The sequence below is a fragment of the Patiria miniata genome, unplaced genomic scaffold (genome assembly GCF_015706575.1).
Source record: "Patiria miniata isolate m_02_andy unplaced genomic scaffold, ASM1570657v1 HiC_scaffold_9, whole genome shotgun sequence".
NCBI lineage: Eukaryota > Metazoa > Echinodermata > Asteroidea > Valvatida > Asterinidae > Patiria > Patiria miniata.
Window position 1 is genome coordinate 10725221 of NW_024037076.1, and position 27738 is coordinate 10752958.

Sequence of the window (27738 nt, forward strand, 5' to 3'; positions counted from 1 at the left end):
TCGGGCTACAAGGAAGTAGGCACCCGTCGAGGCACATAATAGCAACCAATAAAGCAACCTATTCGATTTCCTGAACTTTGGAGGGGCTGTCCTTCACAAAACGTGTGTAATTAAAGGTCATGCAGGCTCTCAGTCTGTGTAGCATGAATGATTGATTAAATGTCTGCTGTACAGGCGTTTGGGATGGCGACCAAAGCAATGATGCAACCAGACGTGATGGTACTATACAACCAGCCACCGGTGACAACGGAGAGATGATTGAAAGAGACTTCTATAATTTTGGTGAAACCTGTAAGTCTATCAACGTACTGTTTTTGACTGTTGTGAAATCTTTTTGCCTGTTTTTTGTTTTAGATTTTGTCATAATTTAGCATTCAGTCGGGATACCCCTGAAATGTGTACACTTCCTTTTCCAGTCGAGTCCGTAAATAGATCTGGAAGATGTTGGAGGGTATTCGCAAAGACACTCCAATGAATACCTACACAATCGGGTACAAGTCAGAAATACATTTCACATGTCTGGAACCAAGGTCAAAGTGATTTAATTGCAGAATATGATCCTATACATTAACACGATCCTATCCGAAACTCTTTATGAAGCTGTTGAATATTGACAGACAAATTAGATATTTCTTTGCTACAATAGAACCTCAGTTTTCTTAGATAACATGCACATTTCTCCTTTGGCTTCACACAGGGCGTATCACTGAACAAGGTTCTCTATTCTACTATGTGGGTGACGAAACTTGGGCACTATCAAATGACCACTCCTTCCTGCCAAGTTTCTATGAAGATCTTGTCGCAGCTGCCACTCCGGAAAAGCTTCAAAAGGCTCAGGAGTTATGCGGGGACAACAAGATGTGTTTGTTTGACACACTGGCGACGGAAGATGAAAGCATCGGACAGTCTACAGTGATGCTGAATGAAATAAACTCTGAAACCGAAAGTGCAGCAAGTGAGTAAAGCTGTCGCTCATGACTAGTCCTTCAGTAGTGACGAAGGCAGGGTTGGGCACGGATTCGTGTTGATACCATCAACATCATACGCTGGTATGATGCTCATGCATCATCAGCGTACAGGGAACGTACAGGTGCTCACCATCGCACTGACAATCGTGCATGCAAATGATCATTTGCAGTTGAGCATCACTACAATGGGCATCACGGGGTCCACAAAAAAGCCCTAATTTTTGTTTGGTGGTCATTGGTTAAATCCCTTTTCTGCCTGCCACACTTGACCTGTAGGATTGCACAAACCTTTGGGTTCAGATTTTACGGCGATTGTTTTGGCCATAAATCCAGTATATCGGTGTTTGATAGAGTGGCATTCTATTGTAATGCAATAAAATGCACTTATTTTTTAACAATTTGCAGCAAACTATCCACCAAACATAACCGCTTCGGATACCATCAGGGTATCGGTGGGTGTGGAATTCGCAGAACAACTGGAAGCCATGGATCCTGATGGAGACGATGTTGTATTTTCATTGGTGGAGCCAATTGAAGGTGCATCCATCACCGAAGAGGGTAAAACAAATAACCTTTACGAAGTAGCTTAGGCTCTCTTCCGTCAGCATTATTTTCATGAGAGCAGTGTACGCGTTGCCATCAAATTAATCTTTGAGAAAAAAACATTAGCTTAATTGCGTTTGACTTGAACCCACGACATCTATATATTCAGGTGGCTAACAAGCCCCCTCCCCCTCTCTCCACCTCTCTTCAACTCCAACCCCACTTCTGACTAGTGTGATGACCCCAAATTTCACAAAGTTCCAAGAAAAAAATCCTTGTTGCACATCTTGAATCCTAGCCAAAGGCATTCGATCGTTTCATGCGTTGAGTCCTGAGCCTTATCTATCGATCAACTCTTGAAAAGTTTCCGGACTATTAGCCCAATTAACACAAGTCATGAAAATCCTGGATCTACCACTGCTAGCCTACTTTCATAAGACTTTATGTTCTATGCTTTTGAAAAATTCAACTGTTGTGTTTTATTTTAATATACAACCCCCCCCCTTCTGTTCCATTTTGGGCTCCTGCAACCCCCCGGCTAAAAGTGGCTCTTATTATTGATCCTCCCTGCGGTCAGTATCCCTTACCTTACCCATTATGATAGGTGGCAGAAACGAACCCACCCAGTCCAAAATGTTGGGCACTAAATACTTTGGACACCACATAATTATAAGAGGCCTACAGCTAATTACGATTTTTCAAGTTTCAGAAGCCACTATATTTTTTCCACTTCCATATTATCTTACAGGTGGTCTCTTCACATGGACGCCAGCGGACCAGTCAAAGGTCATGGTTGCGTTCCTAGCAACAGATGGCAAAGCTAATACCACACACGAACCAACCGTACAGCTCTGTGACTGCATGAACGGTGGCACGTGCCTGTGGGATGAGTTTGTGATTGGCACGGATGTTGTCGAAGACAGTTTTGGTGTGAGTGCTTATTGTTTTGGGTTTTTTTATGGCGGGTCGGTTATTTTGTTTGCTGGCCCAACCGGGCTAGACTATTGCCCACTGACCGATCGAATTTTCGACTAACTACCGACTGACTGACTTACCTTTTTATACTTTTTACACAGTCATTATCTTCCGAAGCTGCAGTAAAACTTCTGGCCACAGCTTCACCAGGCTATATCTGTCCTATGTATGATGTATGATGAAGTCGACATGAGTCCGTGTATAGAAGCTGTGTAGTATTTTTTGCGCTTGTGTAACAATGATTCTCATGATCTATTGATTAGTCTTAATTAGGCCTAAAATGCAGCTAATTGAAAGTTGAACTTTTTGTAAGAAAAGTGTCCTGTTCGATGACAGAGGATTTCCTAATTCGAAAGACACTACCTATAAGCTCTGTGAATGTATGTAGCAATGCAATCGACGAGATTGTTGTTCTGCACATTTATTTGTGCAGTATGTTGGTTTACATTATGTGTGCAGTATGTTGGTTTACATTGTCATTCATTTCCTTTCAAGGTGGTGCTTTGCGAGTGTGAGCCTGGCTGGAGTGGTGAGTTCTGTGAAGTGGATTACGACGCCTGTGAGGACGGCCCCTGTTTCATAGGCGTGGCTTGTTTCGATGAAGCGCCACCGTCGTTGAACAGCACCTGTGGGCCCTGCCCTGAAGGACTTGAGGGTGACGGCAGGTTCTGTCAGGGTAAGTAAAGAGTTCTTGGTTTGAGCATTTAATTTGAAACCACTAGCTCCTTTACTGGCTAAGACCAACTTGCTCGTGGACCACTTCACCTGTGACATGCCCATGGGCGACCCTCAGCACCACAAGAGATGTACTTCCAATGCAGGCCAGAACTTTGAGAGTGACCGCAATTAACAGCCCAATCTAAATCAAGATTTTTGCAAATGGAGTCACAAATGGAGTCACATCATCAACATATCATCATGTCGCCCGCAGGCGGGATCCCCTGCGGCGTTTCCAATCCTCTCTATCCTTTATACAAGCAGCCAACTCTGTTGTGGTCTCAGTCCCGGCATCTCTCCTCAGAACCCCGACATAGCTCGTCCTCTGTCTTCCCCTCCGCTTCACCCCATGAGTCGGTTCCCACAGCACCAGACGGCTTGCTGGTAGCTCAGGGTGTCTGCAGCAGTGCCCTGCCATGCCCATCCGCCTGTATGCGATCTTCTGTGAGATCCTAGGTAGCATGCCGTAAAGGGTGTTATTAGAAACGTGGTTTCTCCAGTCGATGTTGAGCACCCTCCCCAACATTCTGGTGTAACAACCGTCGAGGGACTTCTGAAGGGTCGTTGTTAAGGTCCAGCACTCACATCCATATAGCATGATGGACTCCACCGTGGCCTGGAAGAAACTGATCTTGACATCCCTTGACATGTTAGAGCTCCATATGGTTTTCATCCCATGTAGAGCCTTCCAGGCAAGGGCTTTCCTAATGCGGATGTCGTGCTCAGAGGAGTCGACCCATGATCCTAGATACTTGAAATCGGAAACTATATACGGAAACCCCTATAAGGGCCTTGGAATATACTTGAAGGGGAGTAGTCAGCCATCTCCAACACCCTCCCCCAAAGGAAATAACATGGTTAGCCACCTCAATTCCCCGCCCTTACAATTCCCTGTTGTGATAGATTACATCAATAAAGTACCCAATGATTCTGTTTTCATTAGTTAATGAAGTTTGATAGTGACTACTGTATTAATGATATGGAACTCACGTTAACTGTTGATGACGTATCGTGTTGTCCTGAAGACTCTATGTTGATTTCTTGCAGATATCGACGAGTGTGAGCTATACAAAGACGAGCCAGCCAGCAGCGGTGGACGTGGCTGCGATCAGATCTGCAACAACACCCTCATGGACTACAACTGCAGCTGTGAATGTGGCTACTCCTTGTACATTGACAACAGGCGATGCATTGGTATGCAGTGCTCTTTGTATGGACTAAAATACAAAGAAAAACCTGCAGAATCACAGATATACCTGTTGAAAAAAAATTGGTTGCGAAAGTGAGAGGGCACAATACATAAGAAGTTTTCTCTTTAAATATCTGGATAAGGTGAAGAAAAGGTTATCCGCAATAGGCCAACTGTGACAGATACTATTTTAGCTTTCCTCGAACCTCCCTCAGATGCAGTTATCAATTACATTGTGAGACTCGGACAGTGATATTTAGGGTCATTGGCTACACATTCTGCCATCGCCTTCCAAAAAATCTACAACTACTAATTCAGGCGATTCATAATGCATTGCGCCACCAAAAGTTTGCCATGGAGAGTCAATATTTTTTAAATTGATGGTCGACAAAACATGGCCCATTTGAATGATTGTCAGAAGTCAACTTGAGCTTATGTTATAGATGGGGGCATAGCGTTCTGCCGCATTACCAACAACACCATATTGATATTAAGAAAATAAAAGGGCAAACAGACCCTAAAATCATTCGCTTACGAAACTACTACTGACCGGAAAAAAACTACCTGTTAATGTCCCGCGCTGCGAATTTATCGACCATCGCCCACAATGCACTTGGTAAAATGAACTCTCCATGACAAACTCTTGGTGGCGCACTGTATTTTGAAACGCCGAAATTGATTATATTTAACAAAGATGAAATGAGCAAAATTCAGCATTTTATGTATTTGAAGGCTTATTCGAATTGTCAGCCTTTTTTAATTCAAAATTTACCCTTGTGTTATCTGAGGATTGTCGGCATGTCAGTGTTTTTCCCCCAGTTCACATTCAATTCCATTCTGCACGAGACAATAGAATAATACAAAGTGTTCCGGCACACACATGGAGGCATATTCTGGAAGCCGAAGCCTATATAAAGAGATGTCTTTAAATACTAACTAATTAAAGAAATACTATGTGAGTTGATGAGACATGCAAATCAGACAGACACAACAGACAAACAGATAATGAATAACCAGTTTTTGTGTGTCAGACTTGCACTTTAGCTATAAAACCACCCGTTTAGAATGTTTGTGTTTGATTTGGATGGTATAGATATTGACGAATGTGAATTGGACCTGCACAACTGTAGTGTCAACGCCGTGTGCAACAACACCCAGGGCAGCTACGAGTGTGACTGTAAACCAGGCTTCAGGGACGACTTCATGGATGGAACGTCGTGTACAGGTAGGCCTATTCGTTTTTAGAAAGCAGTAGAGAAGTTTTCAACATTTGTTGTACAGTAAGCAAAATCTATGAGTATTTATGAATATGATAAAGCACAAAACAGTTTAGAAACAGATGTTGTTTTATTGGTTAAAAATGTTTGATAACACGGCGTTTGTGGTTTTGCCTTTCCACTGTGCAAATTATGATGCTGAACATACCACAATCAACAACATAGTCAACTGGTGAGAACTGGTGAGAACTTGTGAGAACTCGTGAATATTTATTTTCAGGTGTTTCAAAGGTTGTAGCTAAGCAATTTAGCCTAGGCAGGTACATGATATACCAAGGAGAATGCAAACTCAAAGTAATGACACCCAAATTTTGTTCTTTTTACATTAATAAAATTTGATTTAAGTCAGTCATGGCTCGAAATTTTGTTCAAATACAGTCAATATACAAACAAATAATGCTAAAATGTTGAGTAGAAATTCTCCTGTTTTCAATGTTTTTCTCACCTTACTGTGAAGTCAGTATTAAATTAGCTTAATTTACAATCACTAGTGGAGGCATAAAAAAACAACATTATCTACAAGAAGTTGAAATCAAAGTAAGATTTTTCAAATTGTGTGGGTTTTTGTGATACATCCCTTAGACCTCGTGGAATGCACAGACAATAGTAGCTACACTTGCGACGAGAAAGCTAAGTGTGAAAACACCATCGGCTCGTACCTGTGTGTGTGCATTGCGGGATATGAAGGTGATGGCAAGACATGTCAAGGTAAGGCCTTATGTACTAATTGACTTTGGAATTAATTGCCTTATATAGACGCAAACAATGTGGATTTTACCAAATGGATGAATCAGGAGGTAATGTCCATGTTATCGCCAATGCAAATGCGATTTAATTTTGGTATAATAAAACTTTATTCTCGAAATCTGGAGGTGTTAAACTGCGTTCAATATTTGTGTTAAAAGGCAGCGTGGAAACTTGCTGTTACGTGTCACTCGAAATACTACTTTCGTCTGTTTGTCACCAGATCTGAATGAATGCGCAAGAGACATGGATGATAATTGTCACGCTGAAGCCGATTGTACAAACACCGTGGGGTCATACACGTGTGCGTGTCGGGATGGCTGGACTGGCGATGGCACCAACTGCACCAATATAGACGAATGTGCCGCACCGTTACCAGTCTGTGATGAGAACGCTGAGTGTACGGACACTCAAGGCAGCTTTCTATGCCAGTGCAACGCTGGTTATGTTGGCAACGGAATGATGTGTGCGGGTAAGTAATGTTATTGCAATTTTTTAGTGTACAACAAGCTTGGTATTGATTGCAGTTAGTGAACCTAGCCAGCCAGGGCGATATTTGGAGTGCAGTGTTTTATTTCCTGAAGGTAATGGAGTGGAAAAGAGTATGCTCTGTTCAGTGCATATTTTCCAGGGCTGTCGATCTGATTTGTCGACTTCCAACATAACACGATCACCCTCACCAACTTAGGCCATGTCCTAACACAGTTACTGTTGTCCATGATTGACTAAAAGTATTCACTGTTGCAAACCATAGGACAAAGATAGAGCCACGGCTGCAAAATACCATATTTCAGCACAGCGTAATGTTTCTGCCATTACCGTTGATTTCCAGATTTGAATGAGTGTACCACTGGTCAGGACGATTGTTTGGCCGTTACTGGTGAGTGCAGCAACACAGTGGGTAGCTTTGACTGCAGGTGTAAGGATGGATACACCGGGGACGGTCGGACAAACTGTACAGGTAAATCAAACATACTGAGTGTGCTGTATATGTGTATTATTAGTGTCCCTTTTAGATGCACACTGTTAACGGGAACTAAACAGCGGACTGAAAATGGGAGTTATCCTCTATTTTTTACCAAAACCTTCTTCGCAGGTATTCATACAATTGTCTAAAACGAAAACAAAGATTAATTGTTCTGTTGCCAGTGCTTTTGTGTCGAAGGACTGCTTCTTAAATGTGTAGACTAGAGGTAGTTGACAAGATTGGAATATGTGCTCAGGGGCATAGTAAGACTAATTCGATTGGGTGTGCGATACCAAATTTGCTGACTGTTCCTCCGTGTTGGAAGGTGGCTAGGAAGCGGTAAATAGCCAGCCGTTGCAAACGCAAAAAAAATGTTGTGTTGGAGGGGAACTGTACTCTGTCTGACTCCAGGAGACGATGTTCAAATCCCTTGGACCTTATCGAAGAATAGTTGGCTCTCGTCACTACAGCAACGCTCACGGTGGTTCATTTGTCAATTGAGGCTGTAGGTGCTGACTGGGATACTTTTTGGTGGCACCCCGCCCCATTTGCTACATTCCTTGATGCACTGCCAAATCCCTTGCTCGGCAAACACGTTGTTGACAAAAGAATACGACATTGACACAAATTAAAATGAAAGTATTTTATTTCTATCCAACCATTTTCTTTCTTGTCACAAACTTTGATCCTTGTAGATATCGATGAGTGTCAGGGAAGCAATGATTGTTCTGAAAACGCTAATTGCACCAACACGGTTGGCAGCTATCAGTGTGACTGTGTGACTGGATACGCAGGGGATGGACAGACCTGCACAGGTGAGATATCAACTAATCTTCACAATTTAGCACCCTGACATTATAAAATCTTTGTAAAAGAAAATAAAACAATTGTAAATATTCTTTCTTAGAACCAATGTCACAGTGCGATTGTTTTGGTTTAGTGTCTCAGCTGTTAAAGCAATCAAAAGCCATCAGACTCAGTCAATAAATTATCCGACACTGAAGTAGTGAGGCGAAGAATGTTCCTTATTTTTGTCTAAACTTTTCCACCGGATGTGGCAATAACATTATTTTAGTATCAATATTACTATAAAAGCCTGTGTTGCCATTTAATCGCAAGCTGTGTGTAACCATCCCTTTCCATTTTTTATGAAGTCCATTGCTCAACACAAATCTCTTCTTTGGTATAAAGTGCAGGTCGATCTCCAAGTCCAGTAACAGTACAGGGGACTTGCAATGACAAAACAATGGCCCTTTTCACAGTTATCAGCGTTTAACTCCAATACTTGTGCTATTTGTTGTAAATCTGGTTTCCACTCCCTTTTGCACAGACATTGACGAATGCACTCTTGAATTAGACAACTGCCAGCAAGAGTGCTCTAACACGGAAGGATCATTTGCTTGCAATTGTAGTGCAGGTTTCACCCTTCAATATGGAGTTTGCCAAGGTAAACTATTTAGCCAGTTTGGCATCCGAAATGTGCATAAAGCGCATCGAGAAATCCAAAAGATTACCTATTAATTATCACATGACCAGTATTTCCAGTGGGAAAACCTGTTTTGCTGATTTATGTTAATAAATATTAACAAAATGAAGAAAGCTCAAGTGGTTAGCAAACATGACAAAACTTTGTATTCGTAATTGTCTCTTTACTACCAAATATCGTAACCCATGAGTCCATGTACAGCCCGAAACTGCCCCAGCACTGTCCGGTTTTATAGATTCATCAGTGAGTAAATACAACGTAGTACAATTCTTTGCCATCACAATGTATGTGGTTTTTTTTTCTCCCACAGCTGAAATGCTGTGTTCGGGTACAAATTGCACACAGGGTGAGTGCTACAGAACCAACAAAGCAGACGTGTGCCTCTGCTACCCAGGATACGCAATCGATGTTAATCCCTTAGTCTGTGAAGGTAATATTCTTCAAAAGTGTCTTCCTTCCTCAACTTGTTTTAACTTTTTGATCTGTGAAACAGAGTCATATTTCTTTACAAGAATTGAAATATTTCTACGCCATACCGTTCAATGGCTTTAAGAGAACATTCTTCTAACTTCACATTTTCTGACTGCATTTCAGATATTGATGAGTGCACAAGCCCGAGTGACCCTCACATGTGTGGTGCCAAATCGATGTGTGTTAACATGGACGGCAGGTACGAGTGTCGTTGCTATCCCGGCTACACTCTCAACAGTGACCAACGGACCTGTTCAGGTATGTCAATTTTACAATGAAACTAATATTCAATTTTGCGTGGCTGCTGAGCAGAAATATTGCCGACCAAAAGTACTATGAATCAACCGACCGTTTTTTTTTCCTTTTTTTTTTGGTGGGGGGCACTGTTGATGTAAAAGTACTTCTTGTCTGGTAGAATGTATATAGATTAATCAGCACTGTAGTCTACCTAATTTCTACTTGAAATCTGAACTCTGACAAGCCATCACGGCATTATTTCATGACATTTAGATGTGAATGAATGCCAAGCTGGTACTCATAAGTGCGACGCTATGAGCCAGATGTGCGTCAACGATGAACCCTACTTCACTTGTGACTGCAAGCCTGGCTTCAGCAGCGAGAGTTTCAACGGATCCTGCTCAGGTTAGGACCCTTTCCTCATGGGTGTGCGTACCTGGGGGCCTTTGGAAACTTTACAAATTTCATGTTCCATGACTCTGAACATAAATATCTAAAAGCAAACATGATTCACAAAATGAACATGAAGATTATTATCGTGAACAGGATTAGAATAAAGCTGAAATCGGTTTGAATTACCTCACTCTCAATTACAATTTTGTTAACATTTCAAGGCCTTTTGGACTTTCATTCGTTGGACAAATTTCGAAAGTCTGTTAAGGACTTATATGTTTTCAACCGCAACCTGTGAACACAAATTAGCTGCATGTTCAAATCTGTCAATATTGATATATGGATAATCACTGCAACGTGTTGCCGGCAGAAATCCCCAGAGGCGCAACCACTTTATCCAAAGAAACCTTGTCATTGCCAAAAAAATCTTTCGGAAATCGTGCACATGTCCCGCTTCAGTTCATTTTAATTTTCCTTTAAAGATGTGATTCATGTTTGTTAATTTTGACAGACATCAACGAATGTTTGAACGACACCTTGAATGATTGCCACAGCGACGCTGACTGCCTGAACAATAACGGTTCCTTCACCTGCCAATGCAAGGACGGATTTACTGGCACCGGACAGCTATGCTTTGGTAATGCACTTTTTTATGTTTTGGTATTATTCACGTTTACTGTGAGTGTTTGTTTGGTGCTTCCCGTTGTTACAACTCGTGTATTATGCAGTTAGGTACTTGTAACAACATACGACACTTTATGGTCCCTTTTTTGAGGGGGGTGGGTCCACAAACTACACAAACAAACTGTGGGTGCTTTATTCATCAGTATTAGCGCTGGGTTGTAGCATGCTTTGAAGTCACACCTGACATGATACATCATATATGCCAGCAAGTAAATGAAATATGTTCCTGTTTTATTTGTGGTGTTGATTCATTGGAATACACATGTAAGTTTGGCATGTTCTAATTTTTCTGAAGATCTGGGCTAGCTTTCAGACTTTTGTCTTTTCTTTTAAAATTCATTAGAAATCGTAAAAGCATCATGATCGGCTCAATGTGAAGTTGATTCATTCACTTCACGATTCAATGAACATTTGAATTGATTTGGTTTTCCTCCAGATATTGACGAATGTTCCTTGCCCACAAACGACCCGAAGTATGCCAACTGCAGTCTCTCCGCATCGTGCACCAACCTGGCGGGCTCATTCCAATGCAATTGCAACACGGGATACGAAGGGGATGGGCAAACTTGCGAAAGTACGTGCAAACATGATAACCTGCTTATAGACTAACTATAGATGAGTGCCAGGATATGCTTGTGATTAAGTATTCTTTTGGTTCACCTTGAATGCTGGGATGTTGGGATATACAGGGTGGATAAAAAAAAACCGAAATAGTATTGCTAATTGGAACAGAAGTTCATGGTGAAATCTCTTTTGTCCCCACCTGCCTTGATTGGCAACCATAGCCTTTCACTCTGTGACAAATGACACAACAACAAAAAACACGATTGAAAAGTGGCGCAATTCTCTAAATGGACCTTTTCATAATATTGGTCACTGTTCAGTCACCATGAATGTAATGACATGATCAGGGTGTCATTTTAAACAGATGATTTTAACCCTAACAGAGGATATCTCCTTGTGATTCACATGTGCCCTACATCTGTTTCAATTAGCAATAATATCTCGGTTTCGTGTTTTTTTTATCCACCCTGTATTGCAAATACAATCGATAAGTGGACCATGTAGCACAAGTGCCCCTGTAATGGTTGCAAAGAGCAAGTTGGGAGGGACCGATGGGAAAGAACCTTGAATGCATTGCCTAGAGCGTCTGACACTTTAATAAAAAATACGTGAAGATTCGATGAGGTCGTACATAATATTAAGAATACATAAACCCTGTGTATTGCATGCCATGTGCAAATTGACAAGTGCACCAATGCTGTAAATCCCTTCCACTGCAGCTCCTGTGAGTGGTGAGGAACCACTGTGTACTATACCCGGAGTCTATATAAGTTATCCCAATTTCTCGTTTAGCCATATGGCAGAAGATTACTTGGTGAACTGAACCTGTGTATTTACTCACGTGATACCAAGCACAGTTGAACTTGGTCATATAGTGTGTTTGAGTGTGAGTGTAGCTTAATTAATGGAAACAATGTGAAACCATTCCAGACCTCTTAAAGTTTTACAACCAAATCCAATTAGATTTGTATTACGACAGATGATGCGAAGCTAGCATAAAGTAGTATACACAGTATTGATCTTATATTCATAGTTAAAAAGCAATTTTCCAGCAATGTATGAGGGATTTTAAGAAAGGGAAACAAGAGGGGAGGGTTTATGTTGAGCACTTTAACCCTGAAGGCGTAAAGCAGTTTTGTTTTGCCTCGTGAAATAGATTTTATTTGGAATTTGTGAGGCCATTTTTTGATGGCACTTTATGAGCTAAAACAAAAGTTCAATTTTTTTTCAAGCACTTTATCTTTTGTTACAAAGAAAACATTGGGGTAGGCACTCTTAAGACTTGATGCGTCCAGATGTATTTTGCCGCTGTATAAAATCACGTGTGTTTCACACATTTTCCTTCACCAGATATCAACGAGTGTGAGAGTGGGATCTCCGCGTGCGCTACCAACAGCACCTGCACGGACAACGAAGGCAGTTATCTCTGCACGTGCGACGATGGTTTCCGTGGTGATGGCTTCACCTCGTGCGTCAACATCAATGAGTGTCAGGAGAACCCTGGCGTGTGTCACTCCTTAGCGACGTGCACAGATACTGAGGGGAGCTATCGCTGCGACTGTAACCAGGGTTATCAAGGAAATGGCACATATTGTGAAGGTAAAACAACTTAATACCTTTATGTTACGTCATATCTGACCTGTCTCCACGAAATGAGCTTAGAGTTTGACTTTTTTTTAAGAATTGACATATTGGTCTTTCGGCATACTGCTTAACAAGCAATATCGGAAACATAAACAACCAAGTTAATTAAGTTTTTTGAGGCAACTACCACAATTATGGATATTATCATGAGGCTAAGGTTGAATGGAAACAAGAAGGATCAAAACATGGAGAATCAGTTGTAATGGGTAAATATAAAAACGTTTTATGAATGTTTGACTGAATTGAAAGCTAAATTTGAGATCAAGTAGAAGAGGACATATAGAGTAAGGTTAACCTCAAAACCAATAAGTCGACCGGCCCTTCAAAAGTTGGATTTATCTGACTCTATTGTTAAATAGCAAAAGGGGAACTTCATTTCGTTACGACAGGTGGAAACTAACGAAGTTAGCAGAGTTTTGTCAAACAGGTGTCAAAAGTCAGACTCCTCTTATATGTCCCTCTATTTCTGCTAGAATGTATAGCATGTACACAACGATATACACCAAATTTGAAAAACGCCACTGCTTTTGTAAATCAGTTTAAAGTGCTATCTTGCTTTCTTATATCAAAAAAAATGAAATGTACACTAGTCAAATGTGAGCTTTGAGAATTGTTCTTTGGTTGTCTGCAGATTTGAATGAATGCATGACCGGTACCGATGAGTGTGCAGCCAACATTGCTGAGTGTACGAACAATGTCGGTAGCTACATGTGTTCCTGCGTAGATGGTTATGTCTCTGCAGGCTTCCCAACTGGTAGACAGTGCGATGGTAAACACATTTCAATTTCTTTGGAAACAAAGTGTATGCGTTGTAAACTTGCACAAGCACATTCCAACTTGAGGGAACTGGGTCCTGAAATGTTTCGTGATGTAAATGTGTAAAAAAAAAAATCATGTTCATTCAAAATCTAACAATGTTTCAGAGGGTTTTGCAGGATTTTTTTAGAAGGTAGATCCTATCCCCTGTAACTGCAAAATGGCTTCATGTCAGTAGCATGTCCACGTCTTGCTCGATGGAGGAGGGGCGCTCATATTTATTTTTGAAAAATTGTTTAAACAGTACTGATAGTAAAATGCTGATGAAGGGAACATTTCGCCACGGTTTACATTTCTCCCCTCCCCTAGTGCTCCTCCTGTGCCCCCCCCCCCCCCCCCCCATTACTGGATAGATATATGCTTGATGCTTCTTTGAAAGATGAAGTATAAAGATTGTACCATTGAGTTCCTGTACACAGTTCTGGATTTTACAGAATTTAGGCAAAGTTCCTTTGCAGAAAATTCCCTGGGCGAAAGAGTGGTACTAGCTCTAGTGTGTGTCCTATCAGTCAATTGAGGCTAGAGCTTAAAGACCTGCCTCCTAGTGTTTTGTGCATTATCGGACAGATACTAAATATTCCATGATATGTTTGATTGGTTCCGATTCTTTATAGATGTTGATGAGTGTGCGCTGAATCTTGACAACTGCGATACATCGGTGTCTCTGTGTAACAACACTATCGGCAGCTACATGTGTGACTGTAAGGAGGGGTATGAAAAGAATGCATTGGGCCAGTGTGAAGGTAATTGAATGTTTACAACAGTTCTGTGCTGCACATTTAGTGATGTACGGACGACTGATGAATTTTCACTTGTTGTGGTTTTGGTCAATAAACCTTGCAAAACAGCAACCATCTTTCACTCTTAAATTTCAAATGTTGATTTTTAGTATAAGGACTAGAAATGTCTGGCCAAGCGTGAATTTCATTGAGGTGGCGATCATCCCGCCTAACCTGACAAATTATATTTGCTACAAATTAATGAAAACTTTGAAAATTTACTGTCATTCCCCATTGGGAATCTTAGGACAGTGCGTAAAATGAGGTGTTTGGTTTTGCTTTATGTATAAACTTATCTCAATCTACAAAACTTTGTCCGGGTTGTTCTTCAATTTACCATTTTGTATTGTAATATCGTAACACTTACATCCTTAAAAGAAAAGAGGTTTGAAGGATTTTTGCAGGATTGAGGGAAGGAAGATCCAAACCACTTACATTAGTAAATAAAGAAAAAAAAATGTAATTGATTTTCTTGCAAAATGTTTTTTGTTGTTGTAGGATTCAGGAAGCTTCTTGGCCAAAATGCGTAAGGAGTTTGGGGTTGATGGAATGTTTGTTGACATCTTACCCAATTATTTAGATGTGAATGAATGTGATGACACTCCGTGTACGATGGCCGACTCCATGTGCGCCAATCTGCCAGGGACATATGAGTGCAACTGCATGTTAGGATTCTATCAACAATCCTCATCATGTCTGGGTAATATTTTGCTATTCCAGATTTGCTGGAAATCGTAACTCTTATTTATGATTTTTTTAATGGCCATTAAAATAATGATGAAATTATCATAAAAATGTTGCACAGGTAAAAAGGGGAAGTTAAGATGTGAGCATGACTATTATGCTAATGTGGACGAAAATGTCCCAAACGCTATGGTCGCAAAAAAAAAAAGAAATAGGAAAAGAAAAATGATAGAAACCAGAAGTCGACAATGCTGGAGTGTGAATAACTGTGCACGCATATGGATACCCCAGTTATGGCATTGGCATTGTGGCAGCTATTGCTTGGAATGCCCGTTGTTGGAGCAGTTAGCAGAAGGTTTCGGTCATTACTGTTGGCCAGAGTTTTAACGAGACACTACATTTTGTGACTCGAGTCGAGTCATTTCAAGGAAGAGATTCGAACTGAGTCGAGTCATTAAGTGAAAAAGGTCGAGTCGACTTTTCAGTTGAAATTGTTGAAGTTGAAATTCGGGTCTGGAATATTTTTTTTATCATCTATATGATATTTATAAATATATGTAACTAGTTTTTGAAAACAGGATATACATTTAGTCAGAGTATGCATCAAGGGCTTAAGAAATAGCCCGAAGCTGATGCTGACACCAAGAATTGGGAAATGCGTTTAAAGTCTGGTTCCGGGATGGTAGTTTGTGCGCTATATTGTAAAACCGCAAAGAAATCTGTTAAACAGCGTATACTTGTACGCGATAAGCAGCAAAAAATTGACAGTAACGCGAAGTTTGGAACATAAATAACTTCACCGGTAGTCACTGCAAAATTTCGCACAGGTTTTGGACTAGAGTGATATAGCCTTCGACTCGAGTCAAGTCATTTGCTCACAGTGACTACAAGTCGATTCGAGTCGCCAAAATTGTGATTTGAGTCGGAATCGAGTCTAGTCATTGACTCCAGTCATTACAACTCTGCAGTGGTGCTCATGCTCATAGGTAAGTGGCCAACCTTGTCAACAGTTAAAGGGTCGCCTAATTTAAATGTGCCTATTGTTTTCTCAGCGGCTTATTCAAAAGAGGCATCTGCCGTGTTTGAAGTCATTAGCGGCTTGGCTGTGGACAGTGCTGGATTTGATCTGGCAACAGGCTCCGTCACCTACCGCCAAGATTTGAAGAATTCGGTTCGTAGATTTTTCCTCAAATTCATTCCCCATTATTTATAAAATAACTGATATGGATGTGGTGTGTTTGAATGAACAAAAATGGAAAATGGAAAACGGAGCCAAACATTTACAAGGGAAACTTCTATTAGATCAGCACTCCAATGAGTTCAACAATGACATACACTTCTTTATAGTTTTTAGTTGAGGATGTCCCAGGACGTTTGCTTTAACCATTTTCAATACCCATGAAAAGTGGCAACTGGTTATTGCTTCAACAAGATTGATGCTCATTGCCTATGCCTTGGGCAGATGGTGGCTTTTGTAAAATATTGACTAAACATTTCCAATTTGCAACGTTTTGGCAGTGCATGAAAGTTTTGTTGAACGTTCATCATAAAAAAAATGAATTGCTGGTTCTCTTTATGACTCATGTTGAACTCAGATGGAGGAAGCCTTCAACGATTCTTCTTTGAGTAGTTCCTTTAGGGATGTCGTCATCACAAACTTGACTCTGAACTCGGACTCAACAGCAGCTCTCCTGAAGTTGGTCATCAACTTCCAAAGTGGCTCTACGCACTCGGATCTAGAGATCATCATGGCATTGCTTGGCCAGCTGACGGGTAGCAATGGGGGTCAGCTGGCTCCCAACCACCAGCTGATCAGACGGACATTCATCATCGGCGACCCTAGTAAGTACTTACACTCGAGATATAAACCAACCTCTATTATAACAAGTACGTCCTCGCATAAGATGAATGATTCTGAGTCAAGTGCGTTTCAAACTAAAATAATAATCTTTATTCTAACAAAAAAGAATAGCGAGCAGAGGAGACATTCACAGTTAAATAATTCATATTCGGCTGTTTTTTTTCCGAACCAGAGTGTGATTCAGCGCCCTGCGAGAACAGTGGTGAGTGTGTTGAAGACAACTTAGCCACGGGAGGATACACGTGCAGCTGCCCACTGGGCTACAGCGGACAAAACTGCCAAGTCGGTAGGTGAACGTCTGTACAAAGTAGTGTGATTTTTATCTTGCGGGGAGAGACTAAGGGGGACATTAGCTCCCATGGGATTGGCAATTTGTGAAAGAACCCAACAAAATATGTGGGCATGATTGCCACTTCTTATTTTTTTTCATTTCTCAGCACCATGTGACGTCAACCCTTGTATGAATAGTGGGAATTGTGCAGGTAACTCTTCATCAGACACTGGCTACACCTGTACATGTGGTCAAGGATTCAGCGGCCCGCGGTGTGAAACGATAGGTAACTTTCTTAATAAAGAAACTCAGCACTTAAAAAGATACACTGTCAGTGTCAGGATGTTAGTTGGTGTTTTTTTGTAATCAAAAGCAGAGTAGGCATGGGCCAAATGACCTACTGTTGAGGGATTAAAGGAAATATCAGTGTTGTAGTCCAGCCTATGCAATTCCATGCCAGTGTATCATAAGTCCTTCAGTCGCAAGTCAAGTCACTAGCTTTATTTCAATGAAATGCAACAAAGTCACTCCTTTGTCATTGTTCATCCCGTTGTTTGTGACTGACTTCATGAAAGGACTCGTGATTGACAGGACCACAACACTTGGAAATATACAGATCATTTCATGTAAACTCAGTGATATATAGTGTTACTTGGTATGGAAATGCTTTATGATGATTACAAAACTGTTATTAGATTTCGATATCTATATCTCATTTCATATTTATTGATGTAAACATACCTTGTTATTAAGGGCACAGTTTTGTTTCCTGTAATGCTCTGGTATACGTGCATCTATATCTCTGCACGGTAATGACTCAAACGCATTGTTTTCAGTGGCTAACTTAGTGGATGTCCATGCCTTCCGGGTCCCCCCCCCCAATTGCCCCCTCCCACAACGCCCCCGCCATCTCCCCATGCCCCATGTACAATCTTGAATTGAACATAATTATATCATTTGCCTTCGCCCCCCCCCCCCCCCCCCCCCCCACACACACACACACAGAAGTTTAACCCGAGGTAAGCCATTGGTTGACTGATGGCTGAAAAAAATATTCACGTTTTGAGATTATTTTCAGCTTTGCTTTAAGATTTCCTTGGTACTTGCTTTTTTGCTTCTGTTTAACATTTAACGGGCACGCCAAAATGGATTTTATCTCTGGTTTATTTAAGCGTGTAATAAAATAAGAATATTTCTATTCCTCTAGGATATGATTCGAACTGATTTTTTTTATTATCATTCTCCTAAGCCCCTTGTCAAATAGGCAACGACTGCGTAAACGGAGCAACATGTATCGACGATCTCAACAACTCTCGCGGATACACCTGCAGCTGCGACGAAGGATATAAGGGAGAAAACTGTGAAATAGGTAACGGGTTGGAATTGTTATGCTTGTTGGAAAAGAATTACGCTTTAGTTCAATCTGTCTTGTGTTTTTGATAATATTGAACTTTTTTAATTTTTCATATGGGTTCAATGATATCAGTGTAAAATAGTACAGAAGTGGCAGACAAACTGTCTTATAAACTGTCTAGCTGATATAATTATATATTTATAATAACAAAAAGAATTGTAAAACAAAACAAATGTGTGGAAGGTCCAATCTATGCTCTTGAATAATGAAAAGCAGTTTGAACACGTTTGTTTGGAAATTCCAAAGGTGGTGAAGGTTTAAGATATAGTTTCAGGTTTCGGGATTGAGTTTCTTGCTCTTGTTCAAGCCATGCAGTGTGCTATAGTCATATATTTGCAGTCCCTCTGGGTAATAGATAGGTAATATGAAACAGACCCTTAACAAAATATGTCATGAGACTTGAGACAGCAATATATAATGACTGCCAAATATGTACGTGTTTTTGTTTCAGTTTGTACGCTTTCATGTGCAAATGGCGGAACACTGGATCTTGCAGCATGCACATGTACATGCACCGACAACTGGAGTGGACTGAGCTGTGACGGTCAGTTAAAAAAAAGAAGTCACAAAAAACCAGTATTACCAGGGTTTTGTTTAGTAGCAAGGGTTATGTGAATGGATTCAGAGTTTATAGCCATTAATTGGATTTCGGTTTTAGTGTCATGGGTACAGTTTTGAAAAAGGCATCGAACCCATTTACTTGTTTTTATTACAAAGCCTGTGTGCTCTTAATTTGTGGCAAGCTCCAATTGAATGTTTCCATTTCTACATTGTATTTTTGTTTTGGATATAATTTAAGTTAGCAATGCATTTTGCTGGGGCTTTAACATTTTTTTGGGGGGGGGGGTTGAGGGGGGAGGTAGAACATGATCTTTCGGACTTTGGAATAAAAGATCAACATCAGACATGTGGCCGATCTTTTTATGCATTGAAATTTGAGCCACGGCTTCAATAGTCACATTTAAGCTTCATACTGCCCAACGTGTTTGCTTCCAAGCCCCAGCACTTCGACGTCTCATGGATTCAGCAAAAAATAAATACAATGTAATACAGATGATCATTGGTTTAATGTTATTTGATTGATACTAGATTGCGCATTGGACTGCATGAATGGCGGTAATCTGGATCAAACGACATGTCAGTGTATGTGTGATAACGATTGGATGGGAACGACCTGTACTGGTAAATATATTGATAATTATACCTTCATTTCTGCATTTAATATACCTTTATCATGCTGCCACCATTTCAGTTATGTTCCTTGTATCCAATTACAGAACTGAATGATAATATATTTTTTTGCATAAAGGAACCAGACTATTTTCCTTCCAGCCTCTCTTCTGTTAAATTGATTTGAATGGCGAACAAAATTATGATGGCCGCATTATGATAACGGTCTATAGGGAACAATGGAAGACAATAGGGTCCACAATTCCTGAAGGTCCACAATAATTGACGACGTGTACGAAACATATGAGGTCTTCCAAACGAGTAAAGGTACAAACAAATAAGGGACAATGGGGGTACATGATTGCAGCTAAATACACACGTTGTTCAGTTTTGATGTGTACTTGCCGCCAATTTCATGGCGCAACAAAGATTATCAAGCAAACAAGTTGTGCTAGTTGTAGAAGGAACTGTTTTGCTGGCCTTGGAAAACTAATTGGAGACAAATTATGTCCCTAAAGTCATGGTGCATGCGGACTGTTGTTGTGCCTACATACTTGCAGTGTCCATGAAATAGACAGATGCTCTGTATGCAGAAAATCTTGTCATTTTAGCTCATCTAGCATTCTTCGCCTGTGTTGAAAAAAGATTTAATGAGCTAACTATGAAGATAAAGTTTCTGAAAAATCTGAAAATAATTTAGGTTAGAATTTTTTGTTGGATAATCTCTGTTCTCGCTTTCTTTTATTTTTTTTCAGATTGCGGCCTAAATAGCTGTCCACCAGGAGAAAATCTGTTCAACAGTACTTGTCAATGCTCAGGTATAGGACAAATAAGGACAATGGTGGATGTGGGAGACACCCTCCTCCCCTTTATGCTTTTATGTTTCTCATAATGACAAGTCAGCTTGAATTTGCAGAGTTTGGCTTAATAGCGTACATGACCCCACTATGCCGTCATTTTCCAAGTGACAGTGTTTTTTGTGTTTTCTTTTTTAACATTGTTCTCAATATCAGTTAAAAAAAATGGCGGGAACGTGCCGAACTATACCTTATGTATGCAAGAAAAGACAAAGTTGCATTTATGCACTCTCATTAATTATAAATAGAAATATTTGTATATAAAGCAATACCATTTCATTTTACTCATTGCTCACTTTTCTTGTTGTATGTATGGCAGCTTGCTCGTCCACCTGTTTCAATAATGGAGTGCAGGATCAGAATTGCCAGTGTACATGTGACAGTGACCAGAACTGGACAGGGGATGACTGTTCCGGTAAATGAACACCCATTATTGCTTCTATTGTATTAACTTACATGTGTAATTTTGTCTGAGTGGGGAAGCTTTTCTTTTGCTCTGAAATTGCAAATACAGCAATACAAACAAATACAGCAATTTTGAAACAAAATATATCAACCTTGGCTATCACTCTCCAAGGAAGGGGAAGGGCATTTCAGGTTGACACGCCTTCCACAGTTTTAACACCCTCCTGTGACGTCACACCATTGTTTTGCTTCCTTATTATTTTGGACGAATGGAGCACGACGAACCACTCGACATCTAACGCAAAGGTGGTTGAATCCACATACGAATAATGCAGGAATTTCATGAAATCACAGCAAGACAATTTAAGTTTCGTTCTCCTCCCCCTTTCAATAAAAACAACCGATGAAGTCGAAGGAGAAAAATTACCTTTGGAAAAATGGACATTTCAGGATTCGAACTAGGAACCTTTCAATACATAGCTCATCTCGTTAACCACTTCTGTGGCAGCTCCACGACTGCCGTTCTTTCAAATACTTAAAATGTAATTAATTGACTAAATACTTACATTGATATGACGTTATATTTTTTTCTCATGAATAAATATAATTTTCCCATTTTAACAAATCAACAATGAAGGTGTACAAAGGCCTTCCATTCAAGCAATAATGAAGAATTCGTCAAGGATGTTAAGTAGGTTAAGACACTTGGTGGCGCGCCGTTTGCAAATTTTTGTTAATTTTTTTTTTCAAAAATGAATGCTCTTTCAGATTTTCCAAGCGTCAAGATAAGCCAAACCTTTTAACAGAGGAAAGTAATCTTCACTGTCAACGAACCAAGTCTGGTAGCCATTCCAACCAAGTTAATTTTGCATCAATACTTGGTGAAATTTTCGCCCTTGTTAGCAGAATTACTATTCGTTGGCATAATGAGGCCTGATGAAATGTTGTCATCTTGATAACAAATTACGTTCAGCATTTTCAAAATTTGTTTATATCAGGGAAAGTAGCTCATTTGCAGTTATTTTGCAACACATCCCAACTTTAACATTTCGTGTCAAATAACATTTTAATTTATGTTAACTGTTTAAATATCTTCATAGCATTTAAAATCTGTCATCTGTTCTGTTTACAGAATGTGCGTTACAATGCGCGAATGATGCACAGCTTGATAGGCAGACCTGTAAATGTTTGTGCATAGGTAACTGGATGGGAAAAAATTGCTCTGGTAAGAGTTGTGTCTACTTTTCAAAAATACCCTTTTGTTGCCTTTATGTTTCTTATCATTGAACATTTCACAGAAAATCCAACATCTTTCCTCGTTTAAGAGTTTGGAAATCATGCAAACTCTTAAATGAGGGGAATCATGATGTCAGTACACTTTAAAGTGGGCCCTTACAGAAATGTCCCATGAGCATCCCATGGGATTCCCATGGGGTCCCATGGGATTCCCATGGGACCCCATGGGAAACCCATGGGGTCATCAAGAACACCATGTAAGTTAAAATGATCACCATGGGAGATTTTATGCTCATCATGGGAAACCCATGGGAACACCATGGAGATTGCATGGACAACATGGGAACACCATGGGGATTTTACGAGCTCCATTGGAACACCATGGGAACACCATGGGGATTTTATGAGCTCCATGGGAACACCATGGGGATTTTACGGACACCATGGGAACACCATGGGGATTTTATGGACATCATGGGAACACCATGTGGAATTAATGAACACCATGGGAACCCCATGGGAATTTATGGACACCATGGGAACACCATGGGAACCCCATGGCGATTTTATGGACACCATGGGAACACCATGGGGATTTTATGGACACCATGGGAACACCATGCATTGGGATTGTATGTCACCATGGGAACACCATGGGGATTTACTGGACACCATGGGAACATCATGGGGATTTTAGACACATGGGTACACCATGAGGATTCGGACGCCATGGGAACACCATAATGTGGGTGATATAAATTATGGACACAATGGTAACACCATGGAGATTTAAAAGGCAGCACGGGGACACTGCCGGGTTATTCTGGAGAACATGCATTTGCCATGGAAAACCATCATAGACCCAATTGCACTCCCAAGTTATAGGAAAACCTTTCTTTGATTAATTACTCATTCGCCTAGCTGTAAATTTGAATTCAATTAAAAATATTTCCCTTGTGGTCATAGAGGTTATCAAGAATTCTATTTGTTACGCTGACCATGGGAAACTCCTGTGGATGTTCACCAATTGAACACAATGGGATAAACACCATGGGACACCATGGGAACACCATGGGACACCATGGGACCACCATGGGACCATCACGGGACATTTTTGTGAGAATCGCTTACAATAACGAGTGTTGTAATTGCACATTTTTGAATTTCTCTGTTGATAAGTGAAGTTAAATGATGCATACAGTATTTTTTTATGTGGAAAATGTGTCACATAAACTTTGGATAATATTGATTCACATGTTATTATGGTTGGAAACATTTATGAGAAAATAAATTGGTAACACTGTGATAATATGGTACGACTTGACAAGTGGTATGGGAGCAATAATGTGGTGTTTGTTCATAAAGTGCATAAGTCACTCCTTTTGATTGCGTGGAACAATCCCAATCGGAGTTCCGTGATGTGCTTTACCTATTCGGTGAATAGCACTCAACACACGGGGTTAAAATGTATTAAGGAAGTTGTTATTAAAAAATACCATGGAGCAATAAATCTTTTGGGAAAAAGCCCATACAAAATTTCCCATGGGAAAACTCCCATGGGAAAAATCCCATGCTACATGGTGTCCAATTCACCATGCAATTCCATGGGGTCCCATGGGAAAATTTCCCATGGGAATTACATGGGACATTTCTGTAAGGGGGTGTAGCGATCTTGTAACACATCAGACGCAGTGATTTTTGTTGGTGTAAATTGTTGTTGCTGACAAATAGAGAATAAGTGGACAATTTATTTGTCGTTACGGCAACGGAAGCTTTGTGTTTGTCAACATGGACCAAGTTTCTGTTATTCAGTGTATAATGTGATAAAGCCGCGACCTGTGTAAAATCTCAAAAGTCCAAACAAGATGTTGTCAAACCAGTTGTAGTAACTTAGCTGTTAAGGCATAGTTCCCTGTTTTACGCCGCAGTTTTCAAGACTATATTTTTTCTTCAAGAAAGTCTAATGTAGACTCGACAATGTAATGTTGTCCTTCTGTATGTAATGAACTGTAGTCAGTTTTGTGAACTCAGCAATTCATGTAGGTTAAAATTGATGACGTATTGAGGTTTTCTATAAAATATAGAAAAGGAAAAAAATGTAGTACAACTATGATATGACAGAGATGAATTTGAACCTTGTTTACAGATTGCCAACTGAGCTGTGCCAATGGTGGGAATCTCAATAATGGGACATGTCAGTGTACATGTGCAGGTAGCTGGACTGGAACCACCTGTTCTGGTGAGTTTTGGTTTTAATCGTAGAAAATGAGTGTCATTAGAAATGATTGATTTTGCCCACTTTTAAACTGGCTTAATTTCAAATCATGTTTTCTTGTACTCAAACCAAACGGACAAAAACGTACGATTTTAATTGTCTTCTCTACCGACGGAACCCTACTGATGGGCCACTCGGCCCGTTGCCAATTTTCATTTTCGTTGTCATTAAATTGCTCAGAAGATACGTCTTAAAAACATGAAAATGGAACAACTGTATCATAAGTATTCTGAAATAATTATTTAATCTTGTGAAAATTATGGTCTCAGCTATTGGCCATTTCTTAATTGAACAAAAAAGTGGCTATCCTATAGCTATATAGTGGGAATGTTAGAACGAGGACTCATGGCTTTACTTGAAATTTAAAAGCATGTTTTAATTTTTGAAAACTTGTGACTAAGAACACAAGCCTCGTTCTTTAGTTTATTTAAAATAGTTAAGATACGTTTTTAAGCTAAAGTATTGTGATTGTTTTTTTCAGACTGTCCACTTTCCTGCGCAAATAACGGTACTCTGAATGACGGAGCATGTCAGTGTCAATGCGATAAAAACTGGATGGGAATTACCTGCGCTGGTGAGTATGGATGAGTCTTATATGTATACAATAGAACATTGCTATAACGAAACACCACCATACCAAAATATGGCTAAAAACGAACCTTCTCTTTTGGCTCTTTAATTGTTTGCACATATAAACAGACCATTGTTAGCCTGCAAGTATTATTCGGTTACTCGATCAATCGATTGCTGTGTCGATTATTCATGTACATTTTTGTACTCGATTAATCAAAAACCAAGTTGTGAAAATAAAGCTTTCCTTTAAAACCTAAAATGTAAAACATTCCACGTAGCGCTAAACGATAAAATATTTCGCCACAATTTTGATGTTTGTCTAAACAAATCGGAATCGCGTACGTAAGCTCTAAAACATCGAGATCTATGCGATATCGTTTTTTTAATCGTGGCTTTATGCTCAACCCAGATTTTCCGGTCAAAAAATGAGGCTGTTCGATTAATCAAAACCGTAATCGAAAAGGGAACGATTAATCGATTGAAAAACACAATGATAAACTTGCGAGCCTGGAGCATTAGAAGACAAAAGAACTGCCCTCTATATCGACCCAATTATGTTTATGTTTTTTATAAATGGTTATAGGATATCTCGTATCTCGTTGAGACCTGAACGTTGCTGTAGTCTGCTGCAGGTTTGACCGTTTTCTAATCATATACCTAGGTGTTTTATTACAGTGTATAAGCATACACGATATTTATACAACTCCCGAATAAATCCCTAGCTTTTTATTGGAATGTTCCATCTGCCACCTCTTGAAATAATTCTTACCGTTGCACTCATAAACATTCGTTATTTGTATATTACATGTATAGCACTGTAGACGGGGAATGTTGTACTGTTAAAAAAGAAAATTGACCAATGGAGATTGTTTGTTGCAGACTGCAACTTGATTTGCGAGAATAGCGGAACGCTCAAAACTGCTACTTGCCAGTGTTCATGTGCCCAGAGCTGGACTGGAGCTAACTGTTCAGGTATGGGAACGAAATTAGGCATTTACAATTTACAGTGAGTTATCAGGAAGGGCTCTAATATTTTGAGGGGTCTGGCACTCTCAAAAACTTGTCAACAAAGCTTCAATAAGTCAATTCGTCAAAAAAATGATAATTTCCCATACAATAATGAGCAGAAGTTGAATTTGGTATTTAAAAACCGGAGATACATTCATATACATCATCCATCATGACCATGGGGGATTAGTTTGGCATAGCTGTAATTTCTTGCACCTACCACTGTGACCCTGTAGCTAGAATCCTATCTTGGCCCATGTGTGTGTCGATTTTCAGTCCCTACCTGATTCAGTGGGTCTTACCTGGAATATTCCCAGGTTCTTTCCCACCACCTACACTGTTATTATTTCCTTTCCCATAACACACCACGGGACCTCACTTGAAATGAGTCGAAAGAACCTTAGATCATTAAGACTGTATCACCGCTCTATCTACCACAGGCGCGGTTTTAGAGCCAATATTGCGTGTGTGTGTGTGTGTGGGTGGGGGGGGGGCTAGCAGGGTGGATCCAGAATGTTTTCAGGGAGTTGTGCTTCAATGTAGACAGGTTAATTTCTCCAGACACGGAGGCCTCCGAAAATCAATAGGTTGGGGGAAAGGGGGGGGGGGCTTGTGGGCTCGTGCCATATTTTTCATGGGGAGCCCCAATAAAATCCTACAGTCAGGCACACTATACTTACTGCAAACATGTACGTCACATTCCATCTTTTTACCAATGCATTTTTTTATTTTTATGGATTTATTCTTCTTCTTTTTTTGGAGGGGGGGGGGGGGGTTAGACAAAATTTTGGGGGGCTAAAGCCCAAAATGCCCCCCCCCCCAGAACCACCACTGATCCACCATAAATGTTGTGCTGTATCCAGCCTGCTTTGGCAGTCTCCCAAAATGCAAAGACACTCACCATAATCAGAAGCCACAAACAGATGTGTGTAACATTTATCATATCGCTAGCATTGCTACTTGAAGCATGATCCTTTCAGGTCCTACGTCACATACAATGCCCATTCACTCCAATGTGGCTCGTTGTTGTATGTTTTAATGTATGTTTTTTTTGTATCAGAGTGCACGCTGTCTGCATCCAGTTGCTCAAACGGAGGTACATTTGATGCAGAATTCTGCCAGTGTCTTTGTCCATCTGATTATGCTGGACCAACTTGTGCAGGTACGCTTTTACAATGAGTTGTCATTCAAACTCAAACATTTTCTTGGGATCACAATAATTCAGCAGTTATGGTTTTGCTTTTTTGTAAGTCGTAGTATGATTATATTTTCTAAGATACTGGTCTCATCCAAAGATGTTCTCTTCTGATTCGATTCCAAAAATTACACTGAGCGGTTACACTGAGTTGCTCCGTGATGATTCTTTTACTCACAAAAAAATTGTTGAAGCATTCCATTTTATCAAATGATGCTTAAGTTCCTTATTCATGCGAATTATAATGCGAGTAGTGAATTCGTTCTTCAGTTGTCGACGTCATTAACTTGCTTTACTTTTGCTTCAAGATAGTGTGAACGGGCACTTTGGCAGGA

The 27738-nt window shown here is 40.2% G+C and overlaps 1 protein-coding gene across 1 annotated transcript in view; it reads left to right on the forward strand.

Moving 5' to 3' along the window:
• Window positions 1-27517, forward strand: part of LOC119720465 (fibrillin-1-like) — a 41811-nt gene extending 14294 nt beyond the window's left edge. The window contains exons 15-50 of the mRNA XM_038190137.1: window positions 175-291; window positions 698-955; window positions 1374-1526; window positions 2260-2441; window positions 2982-3162; window positions 4251-4397; window positions 5486-5617; window positions 6252-6377; window positions 6637-6885; window positions 7246-7374; window positions 8076-8195; window positions 8711-8827; window positions 9177-9296; window positions 9461-9595; window positions 9848-9979; window positions 10479-10604; window positions 11088-11225; window positions 12566-12814; window positions 13491-13628; window positions 14290-14418; window positions 15035-15154; window positions 16191-16309; window positions 16734-16980; window positions 17172-17285; window positions 17437-17556; window positions 18520-18639; window positions 19136-19228; window positions 19774-19866; window positions 20610-20672; window positions 21031-21126; window positions 22249-22341; window positions 24499-24591; window positions 25109-25201; window positions 26080-26172; window positions 27269-27370; window positions 27504-27517. Of these exons, the coding sequence (XP_038046065.1) occupies window positions 175-291; window positions 698-955; window positions 1374-1526; window positions 2260-2441; window positions 2982-3162; window positions 4251-4397; window positions 5486-5617; window positions 6252-6377; window positions 6637-6885; window positions 7246-7374; window positions 8076-8195; window positions 8711-8827; window positions 9177-9296; window positions 9461-9595; window positions 9848-9979; window positions 10479-10604; window positions 11088-11225; window positions 12566-12814; window positions 13491-13628; window positions 14290-14418; window positions 15035-15154; window positions 16191-16309; window positions 16734-16980; window positions 17172-17285; window positions 17437-17556; window positions 18520-18639; window positions 19136-19228; window positions 19774-19866; window positions 20610-20672; window positions 21031-21126; window positions 22249-22341; window positions 24499-24591; window positions 25109-25201; window positions 26080-26172; window positions 27269-27370; window positions 27504-27517 (4751 nt within the window). The remainder of the gene's footprint in view (window positions 1-174; window positions 292-697; window positions 956-1373; window positions 1527-2259; window positions 2442-2981; window positions 3163-4250; window positions 4398-5485; window positions 5618-6251; window positions 6378-6636; window positions 6886-7245; window positions 7375-8075; window positions 8196-8710; window positions 8828-9176; window positions 9297-9460; window positions 9596-9847; window positions 9980-10478; window positions 10605-11087; window positions 11226-12565; window positions 12815-13490; window positions 13629-14289; window positions 14419-15034; window positions 15155-16190; window positions 16310-16733; window positions 16981-17171; window positions 17286-17436; window positions 17557-18519; window positions 18640-19135; window positions 19229-19773; window positions 19867-20609; window positions 20673-21030; window positions 21127-22248; window positions 22342-24498; window positions 24592-25108; window positions 25202-26079; window positions 26173-27268; window positions 27371-27503) is intronic.
• Window positions 27518-27738: the final 221 nt, after the last annotated feature.